Source organism: Entelurus aequoreus, linkage group LG24 (genome assembly GCF_033978785.1).
Source record: "Entelurus aequoreus isolate RoL-2023_Sb linkage group LG24, RoL_Eaeq_v1.1, whole genome shotgun sequence".
Taxonomy (NCBI): Eukaryota; Metazoa; Chordata; class Actinopteri; order Syngnathiformes; family Syngnathidae; genus Entelurus; species Entelurus aequoreus.
Window position 1 is genome coordinate 2,452,454 of NC_084754.1, and position 22,005 is coordinate 2,474,458.

The 22,005-nt window shown below is 39.0% G+C and overlaps 1 protein-coding gene and 1 long non-coding RNA gene across 9 annotated transcripts in view; one reads left to right on the forward strand and one right to left on the reverse strand.

Moving 5' to 3' along the window:
• LOC133641699 (uncharacterized) overlaps positions 1–22,005 on the reverse strand; it is a 526,583-nt gene that overhangs the window by 398,633 nt on the left and 105,945 nt on the right. The gene's annotated exons all lie outside the window — the stretch shown is intronic.
• Positions 1–22,005, forward strand: part of reln (reelin) — a 391,417-nt gene that overhangs the window by 321,120 nt on the left and 48,292 nt on the right. For all 8 annotated transcript variants that reach the window (XM_062035613.1, XM_062035610.1, XM_062035612.1 and 5 more), the window contains 9 exons: positions 3,369–3,551; positions 6,889–7,057; positions 8,510–8,615; positions 8,702–8,928; positions 8,991–9,214; positions 15,210–15,360; positions 15,447–15,705; positions 20,348–20,597; positions 20,673–20,841. In XM_062035613.1, coding sequence (XP_061891597.1) covers positions 3,369–3,551; positions 6,889–7,057; positions 8,510–8,615; positions 8,702–8,928; positions 8,991–9,214; positions 15,210–15,360; positions 15,447–15,705; positions 20,348–20,597; positions 20,673–20,841 — 1,738 coding nt within the window. The remainder of the gene's footprint in view (positions 1–3,368; positions 3,552–6,888; positions 7,058–8,509; positions 8,616–8,701; positions 8,929–8,990; positions 9,215–15,209; positions 15,361–15,446; positions 15,706–20,347; positions 20,598–20,672; positions 20,842–22,005) is intronic.

Genomic DNA, 22,005 nt, shown 5'->3' on the forward strand with positions numbered 1-22,005 from the left:
AGACAACTTTCATCTGAAACTCGACAGTCTATTCTTGTTCTTAGAAATGAAGGCTATTCCACTAAATTGTTTGGGTGACCCCAAACTTTTGAACGGTAGTGTATTTTGCAGTTATTGACCTAAAAATTATGTCTACAGATAAAATAACCCTTAAATAGACGCAGTAGTGATTTTTGGCTTGTTTTCTAACAACTTTCAGCACATTTGGAACGCCCATTTTTTATTTATTTGTTTATTTTATTTATTTATTTTTTTGTCCTGCCCAGCTTCTCAGGCAAATCATATAGTTGATGTAGATGCCCGTATCGGCTGTTCAGATTGACTTTACAAAAGAGAAGTGTAGGATACTTCTCTTGTTGCCTTATTTGTATTTGACTTTATTAAATGCTTTTATATTATCATTTGGTGCAGCCGGGCCGGAGCAGGAGGGGATAGAAAGAGAAAAAAAGGAAGACAGAGGGGGAATTGTGGGGACAAGAGGGGGATAAGACAGAGAGACAAACAACAACAGCAACAACAATAGAGCAACATCAGCAAATATGACATGTACAAATATGATGGTAAAAGTGATAGCAAAGAAGCAGTTAGTGAAATAAATAATAATACAGAAATGACAATGAGCATTATTACACTACATATGGAGCATTACAAATACCAACAGAAATAGTGCTATTGATAATGAACAATACCAATAATTTACCTCTATTATCAACAATACAATTGTTCAAATGCAACAATACATATACGTAATGATAACTTGAGATACAAAAGAATGCAGAAAAATGGAGGGGAAGAAAGAGAAGCAACCTATATTAACCTTGTAGATTGTTATAGCAACAATAGGTCAAGCTTTGTCAGTGTGCCACGTGTTATACCCAGTTACCCAGAACACCCATTTTTAGCTCCAAAATGTGAGCGGTCCTGTATCGGCCTGCCGACGCCACCTACAGAAGACTGAAGGCAATTTCATATTGTGTAGTATGTGTTTTGGTTGGATCTCCATGATGCCCCTTTCACGTTTTGACTGCTCCTGTCAAAGTTTGTTGGTGACGAACCCCAAGATGCAGAGACAGCAGGCGTTGAACGGGAAAACATGATTTAATAAAACACTATAGCAAAAACAAACAAAAGGGAACAAACAAAAGGCGCGCACATTGGCGGAGAACAAACTAGGCTATGAACTAAAACTAGCACAAAAGCTACACTATGGACAAGAAACAAAAACACTTACTGTGACACAAACAAAACTCACGTGGCAAGAAACGAGCAGGATGAACTATGATAGGAACCGAGTGGACAGAAGGAGACAGAGCTACAACAACAAGTATAAATGACAATAATCCAGCAGTGACTGGAGGGCAGGACAGGTTTAAATAGGCAGCTGGCTGACTGGCACCAGGTGTGGCCACGTGCCAATCAGCCACAGCTGAGGGGACAAAGCACTTAGGGAGACAATCAGGAAATGAAGACAAAATAAAAGCACTGACAGGAACTAAAGACAGGAAACTAAGACAAACGCAGAGGAAAACTAAAACTTGGTCGAGACTTTCTTTGTCTTCAATAGAAATTCACATTTCATATTTCAACAGCTTTACAAGGGTAGGAACACAAAGGGGCATGCAAGGTTGAAAAAAAAAAGAAAAAGAATGAAGATGTTAAAAATGTCATAATAATCTTGAGAAAATACCCATGACAGGCAGACTGTGAAGATAAAGAAACACAGGCTATGGTGTAGATATATTATCATATTTACCGTATTTTCCGGACCATAGAGCACACCGGATTACAAGGCGCACTGCCGATGAATGGTCTATTTTTTAACTTTTTTCATGTATAAGGCGCACCGGATTATAGGGCGCATTAAAGGAGTCATATTATCATTTTTATTTTTTTCTAAATGTAAAACACTTCCTTGTGGTCTACATCAGTGGTCCCCACCGATTGGTACCGGGCCGAGCAAGAAATTAAAAAAAAATAATTTTTTTTTTTTTTTTTTTTTTTTTTTTCAATTAAATCAACATAAAGAACACAATATATACATTATATATCAATACAGTCTGCAGGGATACAGTCCGTAAGCACACATGATTGTATTTCTTTATGACAAAAAATAATAATAAAAAATTACTGACAGATATAAGTAAGAACTTTACATTACTTAATATTAGAAATGGCAACAGTGGAGGATGAATGTCACATAACAAGAAGATAGAGAAAAAGAAGAAGCTTATCGACTACGGTGTCGTCACGGACTACAAAGGCGGATTCGCGCAATTTTTCAGGATTTATGCAGATCCCAAATACAGATCAGCAGGTACCAGAAGTTAAGAAAAGTTGGTTTTGCATAATATTGTGAAACAAAACACCAGATAATGTCTTACCTTATACACACACCATAATAATACTTGTATGTTGAAGCACAGTACAATCCATCAAGCGGTGCGGCTTCATAGCTTACCAAAGTCCTACTAAAACATGTTGATAGATTTTTGAGCGCCGTGTGTAGTGTTCTATATTTTCTTTCTTTAGTTATTTCTTTATTTATTTATTTTTGTCCTGTTCAGCTACTCAGGCAAGTCATATTGTTGATTTAGATGAGCATACAAATTTACTTTACAAAAGAGAAGTGTGGGATACTTCTCTTGTTGCCCTATTTGTATTTGTTCTATATTTTCAATGGAACATATAAAATGTTGGTGTGGTTTACTTGAGTCATATTGCAGTCTACATGTATCTCTTATGTGTGACTGCCATCTACTGGTCACACCTATCATTACAACATGTATCAAATAAAATAGCTTCAAGGTGGGTAAGGTCAACCAAATGTATTCCTTACATTAGGCGCACTGTTGAGTTTTAAAAAAATTATAGTCTGGAAAATACGGTATTTATTTATTTTTTGCACATAATGTTAACCATATCGGTTTAACGTACTCATGGACCAGGTTTACATGCCTTCATCCACATTGTCTATGCGGGGAACTGGGCTTCAGTTCTGTAGCTAACGTCGCACCAAGGGGGGGGGGGGTGACATATCGAGTCTGGTGATGAAAAATGGGCGTTCCAAGTACAGTTAATTATTTACCAATTCCTTAAAAACTAATTGACACTTTGAAAAATGACTTACAGGAGCAAAAAATACATAAAGAGAACTTGTTAGTTAAATTTCAGACATCTAGAGTCCTTTAACTATGAATGTGTTTCATGTTAATTGTCATGTTACCCCATTGGGTTGAGTTTTTTTCTTGCCCTGATGTGGGATCCGAGCCGAGGATGTCGTCGTGGCTTGTGCAGCCCTTTGAGACACTCGTGATTTAGGGCTACATAAGTAAACATTAATTGATTGATGTTGCTGTTGGATTTTCTAGGTGTGCCTGAGCGCTCCCACTCAGTGCTGCTGCAGTATTCCGTGAACGGGGGAATCAGCTGGCTACTTTTGGATGAGTTTTACTTCCCGGCTTCCACGGACACTCTGTTCCTCCACCTGCCACTGCCTGCCAGCGCTCAGACCAACGCCACCCGCTTCAGACTATGGCAGCCGTACAACAGTGGTAAATAGTTCTTTGTTTATTTATTTATTTGAGTCCATTTGATAGGGACAACTCACCAAAACTAGCGAGGTGGTTTTCCTTAATGAGTATACAAAACACAGATAACCGCGATCTGTAGGGTGCCCCGTTTTGCATGAAGAAGTGCTTGTAAAATATCAATTCATGAATTACAGGGCGCTCTATATTTAATGTAACACAAATTAAGTCATAGCTCTTGTCACGGTTAAATTATAATGGAAAATTATCCATATAAGAAAAGGTTTGTAAAAACGTATGTAATTTTATTGTACAAAAGTTTACAAGTACAATATTTTTTATTACTTAAATTCAAGTTTGATTAACCTTTTGCTTGGGCATGTGTTTTTCATTAAAACATTGTTAGACTAGGACAGGGGTCACCAACACGGTGCCCACGGGCACCAGGTAGCCCGTAAGGACCAGATGAGTAGCCCGCTGGCCTGTTCTAAAAATAGCTCAAATAGCAGCACTTACCAGTGAGTTGCCTCAATTTTTTAAATTGTATTTATTTACTAGCAAGCTGGTCTCGCTTTGCCCGACATTTTTAATTCTAAGAGACAAAACTCAAGAAATCCAAGAAAATAATTTAAAGACTTGGTCTTCACTTGTTTAAATAAATTCATTATTTTTTTTACTTTGCTTCTTATAACTTTCAGAAAGACAATTTTAGAGAAAAAATACAACCTTAAAAATGATTTTAGGATTTTTAAACACATATACCTTTTTACCTTTTAAATTCCTTCCTCTTCTTTCCTGACAATTCTGACAATGTTCAAGTAATTTTTTTTTTTTATTGTAAAGAATAATAAATACATTTTAATTTAATTCTTCATTTTAGCTCCTGTTTTTTCAACGAAGAATATTTGTGAAATATTTCTTCAAACTTATTATGATTAAAATTCAAAAAAATTATTCTGGCAAATCTAGAAAATCTGTAGAATCAAATTTTAATCTTATTTCAAAGTCTTTTGAATTTCTTTTAAAATTTTTATTCTGGAAAATCTAGAAGAAATAATGATTTGTCTTTGTTAGAAATATAGCTTGGTCCAATTTGTTATATATTCTAACAAAGTGCAGATTGGATTTTAACCTATTTAAAACATGTCATCAAAATTCTAAAATTAATCTTAATCAGGAAAAATTACTAATGATGTTCCATAAATTCTTTTTTTAATTTTTTCAAAAAGATTCGAATTAGCTAGTTTTTCTTTTCTTTTTTTCGGTTGAATTTAGATTTTTAAAGAGTCGAAATTGAAGATAAACTATGTTTCAAAATTTAATTGTCTTTTTTTTTTTGTGTTTTCTCCTCTTTTAAACCGTTCAATTAAGTGTAAATATCATTAATTATTAATAATAACATAGAGTTAAAGGTAAATTGAGTAAATTGGCTATTTCTGGCAATTTATTTAAGTGTGTATCAAACTGGTAGCCCTTCGCATTAATTAGTACCCAAGAAGTAGCTCTTAGTTTCAAAAAGGTTGGTGACCCCTGGACTAGGATATAAAGATAAAGTATACACTTTTTCTCCAAAGAGCTTCTCCGGCTCCAGTGACGCCCATCATGAGTGCAATTTTTAACTGACTGTAATTGTAGTATGTTACTCTGCTTTTCCCAATGAATTAGTCTCATTTTGGTCTATTGAAAACAAAAAAAAATAATATTGAGGTATGATTGTGGTCCTTGACCACCAAATGCCGCCGGAAAACTATGAGCATGATTTTCAGAGCTTGGTATGTCTAAACTGCCATCAAGCTGCTGAAATAAAAAAAAAATCATATTGGACAGTAATGTACAGTGAGGCAAAAGTTTGGACACACCTTCTCATTCAATGCGTTTTCTTTATTTTCATGACTATTTACATTGTAGATTGTCACTGAAGGCATCAAAACTATGAATGAACACGTGGGGTTATGTACTTAACATAAAAAAGTGAAATAACTGAAAACATATATATATATATATATATATATATATATATATATATATATATATATATATATATATATATATATATATATATTCTAGTTTCTTCAAAATAGCCACCCTTTGCTCCGATTACTGTTTTGCACACTCTTGACATTCTCTCGATGAGCTTCAAGCACACCTGTGAAGTGAAAACCATTTCAGGGGACTACCTCTTGAAGCTCATCAAGAGAATGCCAACAGTGTGCAAAGCAGTAATCGGAGCAAAGAAACTAGAATATAAAACATGTTTTCAGTTATTTCACCTTTTTTTGTTAATTAAGTACATAACTCCACATGTGTTCATTCATAGTTGTGATGCCTTCAGTGACAATCTACAATGTAAATAGTCATGAAAATAAAGAAAACGCATTGAAGGTGTGTCCAAACTTTTGGCCTGTACTGTACATAACATGGCAGATATTTATGAAAGACTTGTGTAAACTCAAACTCAACCAAGTCCTGCCCACTTTCTCTCTCATTCTAGCTCAGTAGACCCTGTAAAAATGTGTTTTTGTTTGCGTGTCGACTGTATCAAAATCAATGTTGTCATGAATTATTGACCAATTCAGGCTGTAATGACCCAAACTCAAATATTCCACTCTGCAACTAATTTTTACAAATATTGGATATTTTGCATTTTACTTATTTTATTTTTTTCCGTCCTGTCCAGCTTCTCAGGCAACTCATATAGTAGATGTAGATGCCTGTATCGGCTGTTCACATTTACTTTACAAAAGAGAAGTGTGGGATACTTCTCTTGTTGCCTTATTTGTATTTGACTTTATTAAATGTATTTATATTATCATTTGGTGCAGGAGGGGATAGAAAGAGAAAAAAAGGAAGACAGAGGGGGAAGTTGTGGGGACAAGAGGGGGATAAGACAGAGAGACAAAAACAACAACAGCAAACACAACAACAACAATAGAGCAACATCAGCAAATATGATAGTAAAAGTGATAGCATTTTACAATTATAAAAAACTGTTATTTTTGATGAAACGGCCAAACAACATAAAAAAAAACCATAAAAAATAATAAAATGTTATATCAATGGTTAGATCTGAGGGTACTAAAATATTTCAAGCGTTGAAAGTAAAATTAAATATTAATATATTGCTGACTTATTATACTTTTTTGGATCCTGAGACTAAGTGTGTACAGTCAATCTTAAACTTGCACAACGGTTGGAAAGTTTAAAAACTGTTGAATAGGGGGATCCAAATTGAATTCTGCTTAGGCCCCTGACTTAGCCAGGGGTCCTACGCAGAATCACAAAAAACCCAGAACTTCAAAAGCGACCATTTTAAAGCCTAATTGGTGATGTGTTGTAACGGAGGCATGTTTGTGTGCATCAGGTAAGAAGGAAGAGGTGTGGGTGATTGATGACCTCATCATCGATGGCAGCTCCTTACACAACCCCCCGGTGGTCGTCGACAGCTTTGACGAGGGGCCCAATGAGTCCAACTGGCTCTTCTACCCGGCGGGCAACACGGGCCTGTACTGCCCCTACCAGAAGACCGGCTTGTAAGAACGCAGTTTAAAGGCCTACTGAAATGAAATTTTTTTACTTAAACGGGGATAGCAGATCCATTCTATGTGTCATACTTGATCATTTCGCGATATTACCATATTTTAACTGAAAGGATTTAGTATAGAACAACGTCGATAAAGTTCGCAACTTTTGGTCTCTGATAAAAAAAAAAAGCCTTGCCCCTACCGGAAGTAGCGTGACGTTGTCAGTTGTTCACTCCCTCATATTTTCCTATTGTTTTCAACGCAGCTAGAGCTATTCGGACCATTACCCAATTAATTTGAGCGAGGATGAAAGATTCGTGGACGAGGAACGTTAGAGTGACGGACTAGAATGCAGTGAAATACATATTTTTTTTCGCTCTGACCGTAACTTAGGTACAAGCTGGCTCATTGGATTCCACACTCTCTCCTTTTTCTATTGTGGATCACGGATTTGTATTTTAAACCACCTGGGATACTATATCCTCTTGAAAATGAGAGTCGAGAACGCGAAAAGGACATTCACAGTGACTTTTATCTCCACGACAATACATCGGCGAAACGCTTTAGCTACGAGCTAACGTGATAGCATCGTGCTTTAACTGCATATAGAAACAAAAAAAATAAACCCCTGACTGGAAGGATAGATAGAAAATCTACAATACTATTAAACCGTGGACATGTAAATACACGGTTAATGCTTTCCAGCCTGGCGAAGGTTAACAATGCTGTGCTAACGACGCCATTGAAGCCTACTTAGCAACGGGACCGCACAGAGCTATGCTAAAATCATTAGCTCTCCACCTACGCCAGCCAGCCTTCATCTGCTCATCAACACCCGTGCTCACCTGCGTTCCAGCGATCGGCGGAAGGACAAAGGACTTCACCCGATGCGTTTGGCGGCCCAGAGACGTAGGAAGTCAAGGTGAGGTCGCCGGCTAGCGCGTCTGCTCTCCAACAAAGTCCTCCTGGTTGTGTTGCTGTAGTCCGCTGCTAATACACCGATCCCACCTACAACTGTCTTCTTTGCAGCTTTCATTGTTCATTAAACAAATTGCAAAAGATGTCCAGAATACTGTGGAATTATGAAATGAAAACAGAGCTTTTTGTATAGGATTCTACGGGGTACCATAACTTCCGTTTAACTGACTACGTCACGCGCATACGTCATCATACCGCGACGTTTCAGCCGGATATTTCCCGGGAAAATTTAAAATGTCACTTTATAAGTTAACCCGGCCGTATTGGCATGTGTTGCAATGTTAAGATTTCATCATTGATATATAAACTATCAGACTGCGTGGTCGGTAGTAGTGGCTTTCAGTAGGCCTTTAACTTTGACTCTTTTCAAAGACAAAGTCTTGTTTTGCATATTTAGTTTGTAATTAGTGATCCCCGTGGTGATGATTTCATCTTGTAAACGGATGTTTGCAACCTTGACTAATCTTGTTGTTTTTGTTGCAGAGAGGAGGATGAGTCAGCCATGGTGTTTGTCTCCAGCGAGCTGGGGGAGCACTCCATCACCACCAGGGACATTGACGTCAATGAGAACACCATCATCCAGTTTGAGGTACCCAAACACATCCTTGACGTCTTCTCTCCCCCAGTAACAATCACAACCCTCATTGAGGACATCAATCATTGTTTTCTCCGCAGATAAATGTCGGCTGCACCGCTGAAAGCTCCTCGGCCTACCCGGTGCGCCTCGAGTTCTCGCGGGACTTTGGTGCCACGTGGCACCTACTGGTGCCATTGTGTGCCGGTGGGTCGCACCCATCTTCTCTCTGCTCCACCGAGCTCCACCCTGCCAGTGTCTACTTCCCTGGCACCACGCAGGGCTGGAGGAGAGAGGTCATACACTTTGGCAAGCTGCGTCTCTGCGGGTGAGCGCGACATTTCTCCGTCACTCTGATCCGTTCCTGCCATCAACATTTTGACCCTACAGGTCTGTGAGGTTCCGTTGGTATCAGGGCTTCTTCTCAACTGGATCCGCCCCTCCAACATGGGCGCTGGACAACGTTTATATCGGCCCTCAGTGTCAAGACATGTGCAGTGGCCATGGAGCCTGTGTGGGGGGCACCCACTGTGTGTGTGACCCTGCCTACTCTGGAAGTGACTGCTCTGTGCCGGACACCCCCAACCCTGACTTCCTCAAAGAAGACTTTGAAGGTACACCATGACTACAGTGGAACCCGTTTAAGGCGACGCCCACCGACAATAGCGGTTTGTCCACATGACTAAAAAATGAAAACAGCCTTTGCTTGCACATTTACATGTGACAATGACCAGACATACTTAAGTAGATCGGGCGACAATTTATTTTTTTTTTTAACACTATTTTCCTATGATTGTGCTCAAAATTATTCCTTTTTAATTGGTTCCGGGCCTGACAGTGGTAACTGAACTTCCTTAAGGTAGAAATGTTTTATTATCTATGGAATATTTCCAGAGCTACAGCATAAAAAAACATGTTTACGATGTAGTGGATTGTCCGAAGCTTAAACAGGCAACAAAAGTAGTTTAGTACAACAAATTTATTTACCCATTATCAGAAGTGCAGGTTGAATTAAGTTGGCCGTGCAGACAGACCACATGTTACTCCGGAGCAAACAAGACACACACAAGCCAAAATCACTGTCGAGTTCCGGTCTTCTGCCATTTTTTATATGTCTCTTGTGCGTCATTGTTTATCTAAATGCGTCAATGTCTTGTTGTTTTCCCTATCTGTTCCATAACAACTCGAATCCTTTAGACAGTCAACACATTCTGTAGACAGGTTGGCACGACTTAATATTCACTTTTGTCCCACAACTGGTCCATTCAATGGCACAAAATACAAGAGAATTGAAAATGAGCGGACATTCTTAAAAGACAAGAAATATAGGTCAAAAGGTCAGAAATTCTACGACAACGACCCTCTAAATATGTTTTTAACATTATAAGAGTCCTTTAGAAATGAAACAACACCCACATAGTCACCTTGACACTTTAAAATACCGTATTTTTTGGACTATAAGGCGCACTTAAAAATCCTTTCATTTTCCCAAAACTCAACAGTGCGCCTTATAACCCGGTGCGCCTAATGCATACTTGCCAACCCTCCCGTTTTTAGCGGGAGAATCCCGGTATTCAGCGCCTCTCCCGACAACCTCCCGGCAGAGATTTTCTCCCGACAAACTCCCGGTATTCAGCCGGAGCTGGAGGCCACGCCCCCTCCAGCTCAATGCGGACCTGAGACTGAGTGGGGACAGCCTGTTCTCACGTCCGCTTTCCCACAATATAAACAGCTTGCCTGCCCAATGACGTCATAACATCTAGGGCTTTTAGAGAGTAGAGTGCACAACTGCGCACACAACAAGGAGAGGAAGCAGAAGAACGAGGAAATTAGAGACATGGCGACGCCTTCGACGGGCAAGATGAAGAAATACGCTTGCAAGTTGAACGTAGAAGTTAAACAGGACAATACTGCCATCTAATGGATAGCCACTGGAACACTGAAATTCAAGTATTTCTTTTATATGTAAATAATATATATATATATATATATAGCTAGAATTCACTGAAAGTCAAGTATTTCATATATATATATATATATATATATATATATATATATATATATATATATATATATATATATATATATATATATATATATATATATGAAATGTATATGAAATACTCGAGTTGGTGAATTCTAGCTGTAAATAACCACGCCCCCCGCCCCCGACCAAGCCCCCCCCCTACCCCCCACCTCCCAATATTAGAGGTCTCAAGGTTGGCAAGTATGGCCTAATGTACGGAATAATTTTGGTTGTGCTTACCCACCTCAAAGCTATTTTATTTGGTACATGGTGTAATGATAAGTGTGACAAGTAGATGGCAGTCACACATAAGAGATACGTGTAGACTGCAAGATGACGCCAGTAAACACCAAAACTTTAAATGTTCCATTGAGAATATAGAACATTACACACGGCGCTCAAAAATCTGTCAAAAATGTTTTTAGTACAACTTCGGTAAGCTATGAAGCCACACCGCTTGATGGATTGTCAGCGCATTAAACATACGAGTATTATTATGGTGTGTGTATAAGGACCGCAAAATGGCACCTATTAGCAGACATTATCTGGCATTTTGTTTTGCAATATTATGCAAAACCAACTTTTCTTACCTTCTGGTACCTGCTGATGTGTATTTGGGATCTGCATAAGTCCTGAAAATGTGCGCGGGTCCGCCTTTGTAGTCCGTGACGACACCGTAGTCATAAGCTTCTTCTTTTTCTCTACCGCATTATGTGGCAACAAGTAGATGGCAGTCACACATAAGGGATACGTGTAGACTGCAATATGATGGCAGTCACACATAAGAGATATGTGTAGACTGCAATATGACTCAAGTAAACAACACCAACATTTTAAAGGTTCCATTGAAAATACAGAACATTACACACTCCGCTCAAAAATCTATCAAAAACGTTTTAGTACGACTTTGGTAAGCTATGAAGCCGCACCGCTTGATAGATAGTACTTTATTGATTCCTTCAGGAGAGTTCCCTCAGGAAAACTAAAATGGTGGATTGTACTGTGCTTCAACATACGAGTATTAGGGTGTGTGTATAAGGTAAGACATATTATCTGGCGTTTTGTTTGGCAGTATTATGCAAAAGCAACTTTTCATACCTTCTGGTACCTGCTGATCTGTATTTGGGGGTGTGCATGTGATATGATAATTGGTTTAGCTCAAAGCAAAAATGAGTGCAGCTATGGACTGCACAAAAAGCACACACCAGGGAAGGACAGCACTGGCATATAAAGAAACACTCTGATTGACAACCAGGGACAGGTGTGTCCTGATTGCCAATTCGGGGCGGGCGTGAGAGCCAGCGCTCGGTGGCAGACAAGGAAGGCACACAGGAAGTGGAAACTAGAAAAAAGAGCGCTGGAACAGAAATAACACCAAAACAGGGAAATAAACACTGAAAAAGTGTTCCCAGCAGGCACAAGACATTGATACAACGTTGATTATCCATACATGACTTTTTAAAACTGACTTTGAAACAACGCTGCAAAATGGTTTTATTTGTAAATTGAAACAACGTTGATGTCTAATGTTAGATCATACTTGCCAACCCTCGATTTTCCCGAGAGACTCCCGAATTTCAGTGCCCCTCCCTAAAATCTCCTGGGGCAACCATTCTCCCGAATTTATCCTGATTTCCACACGGACAACAATATTGGGGGCGTGCCTTAAAGGCACTGCCTTTAGCGTCCTCTCTCACCTGAAAAGGAGACTATTATATCCTGTATGTCTCCGTTATCCATAGGTGTATCTATAACCCATAAAGTAGGCAGGCACGGAGCTATTTCTCAGCGTGTGTTTATTCCAGCCGGCACGTTAATACACTGACACACGACATCCGGATTCCCATCATGCATTGCTTCAAAACTACGGCGAGTAGTAATGTCCAAAAACATAACAGAGACGAAGCAGAAGAACGAAGAATAGACCTGGCGACGACGAGTAAAAAGAAGACGTACGCTTGCATACTTGCCAACCTTGAGACCTCCAAATTCAGGAGATTTGGAGGGCCGGGGGGGAGGTTGAGGTGGGCGTGGGCGGGGCCAGGGGGCGGGGTTAAGGGGGGACGAGTATATTTATAGCTAGAATTCACTTAAATTCAAGTATTTCTTATATATATATATATATATATATATATATATATATATATATATATATATATATATATATATATATATATATATATATATATATATATATATATGTATACACATGTATACACTACCGTTCAAAAGTTTGGGGTCACATTGAAATGTCCTTATTTTTGAAGGAAAAGCACTGTACTTTTCAATGAAGATAACTTTAAACTAGTCTTAACTTGAAAGAAATACACTCTATACATTGCTAATGTGGTAAATGACTATTCTAGCTGCAAATGTCTGCTTTTTGGTGCAATATCTACATAGGTGTATAGAGGCCCATTTCCAGAAACTATCACTCCAGTGTTCTAATGGTACAATGTGTTTGCTCATTGGCTCAGAAGGCTAATTGATGATTAGAAAACCCTTGTGCAATCATGTTCACACATCTGAAAACACTTTAGCTCCTTACAGAAGCTACAAAACGGACCTTCCTTTGAGCAGATTGAGTTTCTGGAGCATCACATTTGTGGGGTCAATTAAACGCTCAAAATGGCCAGAAAAAGAGAACTTTCATCTGAAACTCGACAGTCTATTCTTGTTCTTAGAAATGAAGGCTATTCCACTAAATTGTTTGGGTGACCCCAAACTTTTGAACGGTAGTGTACATATAAATAAAATAAATACTTGAATTTCAGTGTTCATTTATTTACACATACTGTATATATTTACACATAACACTCCTCTCTACTCATTGTTGTATTTGAAAGTGCAATGCTTTGCAGCCAGTAGCACAGCCTTTGAAGGAGCATAGCTATGGGCAGTGTAATATTCTGGGTTGGATTGGAGTCAATAACCAGGCGAGGTGACAAAGTTACTTCTCTTTACTTCGTACTTCAGAACCGACTCCCACGCTTGCCGTCAGGGTGCGCAATACAACCGTTGGCCAACCAAAAAGTAACCACAGAACACTATTGTTCTGTGGTTACTTTTTGGTTGGCCAAGCGGACGTGACGACAGGCTGTCCTCACTCAGGTCCGCACGGACCTGGAGGGGGCGTGCCTTAAGTCCGGCTGGAAATCGGGAGAATGGTTGTCCCGGGAGATTTTTGGGAGAGACACTGAAATTCGGGAGTCTCCCGGAAAATTCGGGAGGGTTGGCAAGTATGCGCTTGCAAGTTTCAAAATGATTGGAAAAAATAATTTCACTTCATCCAGGACAGCTCGAATGGGAAGGGGTATGCTGCCTGCAAATCTTGTAGATCAGACTTCTCCATTGAATACGGTGGCCGAACGGATATACTCATTCATGAACGGATTTTATATATATACCTGTGCATATATATTTATTTATAATGTTTATAATGTCTATTTTCTATTTCCTGCTGGACCTACTCTCTATTTTATGCTGCTGCATATATATACTGTATATACTGTAATATTGTACATGGTCATTGGTTTACATTGTAAATATGTTATAGAAATAATATAATATATCTGTATATAAATTATTCTGTACACATATGTATATATTCGTATATATGTTAGATTTTTTTATAGCTATATTAGTCTATTTATACCTGCATTGTCCTTTCCATCCTTACACTTTCCATCATTGTAACTGAGCTACTGTGTTGAACAATTTCCCTTGTGGATCATTAAAGTTTGTCTAAGTCTATATATATATATACAGGTATATATATACACTACCGTTCAAAAGTTTGGGGTCACCCAAACAACTTAGTGGAATAGCCTTCATTTCTAAGAACAAGAATAGACTGTCGAGTTTCAGATGAAAGTTCTCTTTTTCTGGCCAATTTGAGCGTTTAATTGAGCCCACAAATGTGATGCTCCAGAAACTCAATCTGCTCAAAGGAAGGTCAGTTTTGTAGCTTCTGTAACGAGCTAAAGTGTTTTCAGATGTGTGAACATGATTGCACAAGGGTTTTCTAATCATCAATTAGCCTTCTGAGCCAATGAGCAAACACATTGTACCATTAGAACACTGGAGTGATAGTTGCTGGAAATGGGCCTCTATACACCTATGTAGATATTGCACCAAAAAGCAGACATTTGCAGCTAGAATAGTCATTTAGCACATTAGCAATGTATAGAGTGTATTTCTTTCAAGTTAAGACTAGTTTAAAGTTATCTTCATTGAAAAGTACAGTGCTTTTCCTTCAAAAATAAGGACATTTACATGTGACCCCAAACTTTTGAACGGTAGTGTATATATATATATATATATATATATATATATATATATATATATATATATATATATATATATATATATATATATATATATATATATATATATATATATATATATATATATATATATATATCCCCATCTCCCGAATTCGGAGGTCTCAAGGTTGGCAAGTTGGGAAATGAGCAAATTTCAAAGGTCAAATCAACATCAGAACCCAACATTAGTTAAAAGCATGTTGTTTCAACGTTATGTTTGAGTTGCTGGTGTAATGTTGTGTTTTTAATTGGATTCAGGAGGAGCAGTGGATGTTGACCTTTTTAGACAGCTGAGTGGTGGTAAACCATCCAGAAAATGTGGCATCATGTCCAGTGGGAACCACCTGTTCTTCAGTGAGGATGGGCTGCGCATGTTGGTCACTAGTGACCTGGACTTGTCTAATGCCAGGTGCGGTTAGATTAACACGATTCACTCCTTGACAATGTCACCAATGTGTGGCTCGGAAACTGATGCGTTACTTCTGTCAACGGCAGGTTTGTTCAATTCTTCCTGCGCCTTGGCTGCGGCAAGGCAGCACCGGACCCTCGCTCCCAGCCGGTTTTGCTGCAGTACTCTCTGAACGGAGGTCTGACATGGGGTCTCCTCCAGGAATTCCTCTTCAGCAACAGCAGTAACCAAGCTCGCCTGGTAGCCCTGGAGATCCCACTGCGCGCTCGCACTTCTTCGACTCGCCTCCGCTGGTGGCAGCCTTCTGAGAACGGACAGTTTTACAGTCCGTGGGTGATTGACCAGGTACGATGAAGCAGGAGAGGAACAAACAGTGGCTTATGCACCACCTTTTTTCCCACCCTAGTGTATACTTGATGCACTAAAGCTCCCATATTGTAAGAGTTTTCAATCAATTTAAGTAAGCCTCAGATGTTCCACAATATTATTCAGTGTTGCTCAAAATCTAGTCGTGATGCTGGAATTTACCGTTTAAATGCCTGACTGGAAACAAGCCATTTTGTTTTAGAGCTCTAACTGTAATTGTATGTGTTTGTCCACATCCATCACTGACAAGAGTGTGTGACTCCAATACGCACTAAAATGCACTATATTTGCCTCTTTTTACATATACAGTGGTACTTTGGGATAAGAGTTGAATTGGTTCTCTGACACAGTTCATACCTTGAAACCCTTGCATTGCAAAACACACTGAGATAGTCTCCAGCACCCCCCGCGACCCCGAAAGGGATAAGCGGTAGAAAATGGATGGAAATGTCTGCCATTTAGAATTGATTTTAACGTCTTTAACTGGCGCTATAGGCCCCATTCTGCTTCAGTATGTATGTATGTATGTATTATTATTCCAACTTCAAGGTATAAGTTTATTTCGATGCATACAGTTACAGCAATCAATCAATCAATGTTTATTTATATAGCCCTAAATCACGAGTGTCTCAAAGGGCTGCACAAGCCACAACGACATCCTTGGCTCAGATCCCACATCAGGGCAAGGAAAAACTCAACCCAATGAGATGACAATGAGAAACCTTGGAAGGGACCGCAGATGTGGGGACCCCCCACCCCCTGGGCGACCGGTGCAATTGACGTCGAGTGGATCTAGCATAATAGTGTGAGAGTCCAGTCCATAGTGGATCTAACATAATAGTGTGAGAGTCCAGTCCATAGTGGATCTAACATATTAGTGTGAGAGTCCAGTCCATAGTGGATCTAACATAATAGTGTGAGAGTCCAGTCCATAGTGGATCTAACATAATAGTGTGAGAGTCCAGTCCATAGTGGATCTAACATAATAGTGTGAGAGTCCAGTCCATAGTGGATCTAACATAATAGTGTGAGAGTCCAGTCCACAGTGGATCTAACATAATAGTGTGAGAGTCCAGTCCATAGTGGATCTAACATAATAGTGTGAGAGTCCAGTCCATAGTGGATCTAACATATTAGTGTGAGAGTCCAGTCCATAGTGGATCTAACATAATAGTGAGAGTCCAGTCCATAGTGGATCTAAAACATAATAGTGTGAGAGTCCAGTCCATAGTGGATCTAACATAATAGTGTGAGAGTCCAGTCCATAGTGGATCTAACATAGTAGTGAGAGTCCAGTCCATAGTGGATCTAACATAATAGTGTGAGAGTCCAGTCCATAGTGGATCTAACATAATAGTGTGAGAGTCCAGTCCATAGTGGATCTAACATAGTAGTGAGAGTCCAGTCCATAGTGGATCTAACATAATAGTGTGAGAGAGAGGATAATGCGATACATTTATCATTTGTTTTCAAAACGCTTACAAATAAGTGGGACCCCTAAAATTTACTGTGGGACCCCATTTTTGTGACTTGATGGGGTCCCTGGGGGCCATAGATAATTAATATGGCCCGCGGGCCTTGACTTTGACACATAGGAGTTACAGTGTGCACATCAAATATTTACAGTTTCACGTTCCAACATGTCTGAAGAGGAGTAGGAAGAAGCAGATTGTATATAATCCTATACCCTTTTATGTTTCAAAAACAATTTCTAACACATGTTCACTTCCTGTCTCAATGTGTAACACAAAAAAAGAAATAAACAACAAAAAAAGAAGACAGGAATAAACAATTAGTAAGTGATGGTTTTTCATAATTTGCTGAGTATGTGATGAATGATAGTGTGTCTCTTTTATCAATAAGGTTTAATATGTTTGTTAGGATTATTTTTCTTAACACTTTGAGTTTGACTTATTTGCTTAATCCATGCTCTTATTCCACATACTGATATACTAATTATTTTATTTAATAGATTTTTCTCACGTTTGGTGGTCATAAACAGGCTCGAGGGACACATACAGTACAGGCCAAAAGTTTGGACACCTTCTCATTTCAAAGCGTTTTCTTTATTTTCATGACTATTTACATTGTAGATTGTCACTGAAGGCATCAAAACTATGACACCTGTAAAGTGAAAGCCATTTCTGGTGACTACCTCTTGAAGCTCATCGAGAGAATGCCAAGAGTGTGCAAAAAAGTATTCAGAGCAAAGGGTGGCTATTTAAGTAAGTACATTTTAATATCATTTTCTCTCTCAAAAAGTGTTGATATGAGCCAGCAGAGGGCGATTATTTGGATATTCTAAATTCCGAGCAGGTAGCATTTACAATGCAATTGGTAATACAGTCGTAAAGGCATTGCTTACAAGTGATGATGTTGCCGTGGTAGCACATGTTTTCCATCTGCATAATTAAAAATCCCACATTTGAGGCTATAGAGCAGGGGCCGTACTTATCAAGCTTCTTAGAATTACTTCTAAGAAGTCTGCTAAGAGTTGACTTAAGAGTAAATACATTCTTCGCTGAAAGCTGCACTTAAAAGTTAGTTATCAAGCGTCTTACTCACACTTTCAGCGAAGTGTAGGACTGAATCTTAAGTGTCACACTCAGAGCTGAATTACGACATTACTATGTGCCGTAAACGGAATTTTAGGTGACGTCATTTCTGTGTCCATAGAAATGACCAATCACGGAAGGGAATCCCTTGTCTAAGAATAAAGAAATATCTTGGAAATATTTAAGTGGACAATGGGAGTGTATATTTTGACAATAAACTACAAAATAATACAAAACAAACTAGTCCCCGCCGGCACTCACGCTACCGCTCCCTCTCTTCTCTCGCCCACACACTCACTGACGTCACTCACCTCACGGCCACACACATACGCTACTGTCATAACATTTTCTTTCCAATTCATTAATTAGGCAACTAATTTGAAACTGGTGTGGGTGGCTCTATATATACTAGCCCACTGCAGACACATGCAGAAATCAACAAGGAATCGAAAAGTATTAAATCTGTGACAAAAATAATATCCGCTCTGTCTAAACGATACCGTTTGATCAGCTGCTCGTCATCAAAAAAAACAAAAACATTGTTCCGTTCCCTGAACGTTCGCGCACGTCTCTCTGGCCTCAGTGCCATCCCCTGCTGGCAACTCCTAAGCACTTAGGACACCTCTGAAGGTCTCTTAAATATCGTGGAGAGTAGGAGTGATTCTTAGACTTAAGAACGTTGATAAAAAGCTTTTATTCTTAAGTTTGAGAGTAGGACTAAATTTCGCAAATTCTCAGGACTTAAGTGTAAAATGGCACTCTAAGAAGCTTGATAAGTACGGCCCCAGGACTGTCAAAAGTGCGGCCCAGTGGCCATTTGCGGACCGCAACTCGAGAAAAAAATAAAACAGTAAAAAGTTTACAAAAAAGAACAAAAAGATGTTATGTATTGAGAAAAAGCTGAAGTTTTGATACTAATAACTAATATTATATTTTGTCACCTATAACATAAAGTTTTGATTTTAAATATATATGACTGTTTTTTTTATTCATTTATTTAAAAAAAAATTAAAAAATATCATTAAGATGGGGACGGCGTGGCGAAGTTGGTAGAGTGGCCGTGTCAGCAATCGGAGGGTTGCTGGTTACTGGGGTTCAATCCCCACCTTCTACCATTCTAGTCACGTCCATTGTGTCCTTGGGCAAGACACTTCACCCTTGCTCCTGATGGGTGCTGGTAGCACCTTGCATGGCAGCTCCCGCCATCAGTGTGTGAATGTGTGTGTGAATGGTTGAATGTGTGTGTGAATGGGTGAATGTGGAAATAGTGTCAAAGCGCTTTGAGTACCTTGAAGGTAGAAAAGCGCTATACAAGTATAACCCATTATCGTTATCATTATTTTGAAGAAACTAGAAAATAAGACATGTTTTCAGTTATTTCACCTTTTTTTGTTAAGTACATAACTCCACATGTGTTCATTCATAGTTTTGATGTGACAATCTACAATGTAAATAGTCATGAAAATAAAGAAACAGATAAACAGTACAGGCCAAAAGTTTGGACACACTTTCTCCTCCATTAATGCATTTTCATGACTATTTACATTGTAGATTGTCACATCAAAACTATGAATGAACACATGTGGAGTTATGTACTTAACACAAAAGGTGAAGTAACTGAAAACATGTTTTATATTCTAGTTTCTTCAAAATAGCCACCCTTTGCTCTGATTACTGCTTTGCACACTCTTGGCATTCTCTCCATGAGCTTCAAGAGGTCGTCACCTGAAATGGTTTTCTCTTCACAGGTGTGCTTGAAGCTCATGGAGAGAATGCCAAGAGAGTGCAAAGCAGTAATCAGAGCAAAGGGTGGCTATTGTGAAGAAACTAGAATATAAAACATGTTTTCAGTTATTTCACCTTTTTTTTTTTAGTTAAGTACATAACTCCACATGTGTTCATTCATAGTGACAATCTACAATGTAAATAGTCATGAAAATAAAGACAACACATTGAATGAGAAGGTGTGGCCTGTACTGTATGACTGTTGAAACATTATTAAAAAGTTCATTTGGCATTATTGAAATCTCTTTCTTTTTCTTCTAAATATACCATTTTCTCTCCAGGTGGTGGTCGGTGGTAGTGCCAGTGGCTGGGGGCCTCTGGAAGATGATTTCTCATCAATCGATGGACGCTCATGGCTCCTCCACCCGGGAGGAACCCGAATGCCGGTTTGTGGCTCGGACGGACCCGCTTTTGCTTTCATCGAAAAGTCCAGCACTCGCTATGCGGTCAGCACTGACATCAGTTTGGGTCCCGATGCCTTCATCCAGTTTGACTTTTCCGCTTCCTGCTCAGTGACCAACTCCTGTTACTGTAAGCAACTTGAACAGAACAACTTAGGATCATTTACATGAGGATACATGATGGTGTTTTCTAATCTCATCATAGCTGTGGAGCTGGAGTTCTCTCTGGATTTAGGTCTGACATGGCAGCCGGTGGTGAGAGACTGTTTACCCACAAGCCCCGACTGTTCCTCCTACACGCTGCAGAGGCTGCTCATTTCTGACACGTACAATAAGTGGGGCCGTGTGACTCTCCATATCCCATTGTATGCAAGGTCAGCACTTATGAGTCCTTCTGCGTCTGCGATATACCAACTAGGGCTGTCCAGCAGAAATCATTAAAAAATGAAACTCAGTTGACAGTAAAAAGTCGTGGCAATTGTTGGATATGACTTTAAACCATAACCAAGCATGCATCAATATAGCTCTTGTCTCAAAGTAGGTGTACTGTCACCACCTGTCACATCACCCCCTGACTTATTTTGACTTTTTTGCTGTTTTGCTGTGTGTAGTGTTTTAGTTCTTGTCTTGCGCTCTTATTTTGGTGGATTTTTCTCTTTTTTTGGTGTTTTCCTATTGCAAGAATATTTTGGTTGTTTTTATCCTTCTTAGTAGAGACATTGTTGATTGTCATGTCAAGTTCGGGTGTACATTGTGGACGCCTTCTTTGCTCCACAGTAAGTCTTTGCTGTCGTCCAGCATTCTGTTTTTGTTTACTTTGTAGCCAGTTCAGTTTTTAGTTTCGTTCTGCATAGCCTTCCCTAACTTTCATTGCCTTTTCTTAAGGGCATTCACTTTTTGTTTATTTTTGGTTTAAGCATTAGATACCTTTTTACCTGAACCCTGCCTCCCGCTGTTTCCGACATCTACAAAGCAATTAGCTACCTGCTGCCACCTACTGATATGGAAGAGTATTACACGGTTACTCTGCCGAGCTCTAAACAGCACAGACACTCAACAACATCACATCATTTGCAGACTATAATTACTGATTTGTAAAAAATATTTTTAACCCAAATAGGTGAAATTAAATAATCTCCCACGGCGCACCAGACTGTATCTCACGGCACACTAGTGTGCCGCGGCACAGTGGTTGAAAAACACTGTAGTAGTGTATAACAGTTTAGTTTAGTCTTTATTTGAATGGACAATGCACAGAAACATTAAGCTCAAAAACAGATATGTTCTGTACCAGATTATAGCTAAATAGCTAATTTCCATCTGCAGTCCCTGGCTACCTAAATTAAAGGGATACAAAAATCATGCAATAAAATCATGACAATAAAAACATAGTATTGCATGTTTTTAAATTAAGAAAAGTCATAAAATGCCCTTTAATGTACACATACTTAATATACAATACAACCACACCTCATTTACATCATCACACAAAGACAATACATGCTTTTGCTCACATCTGTCATCATTTGTAAAAACAA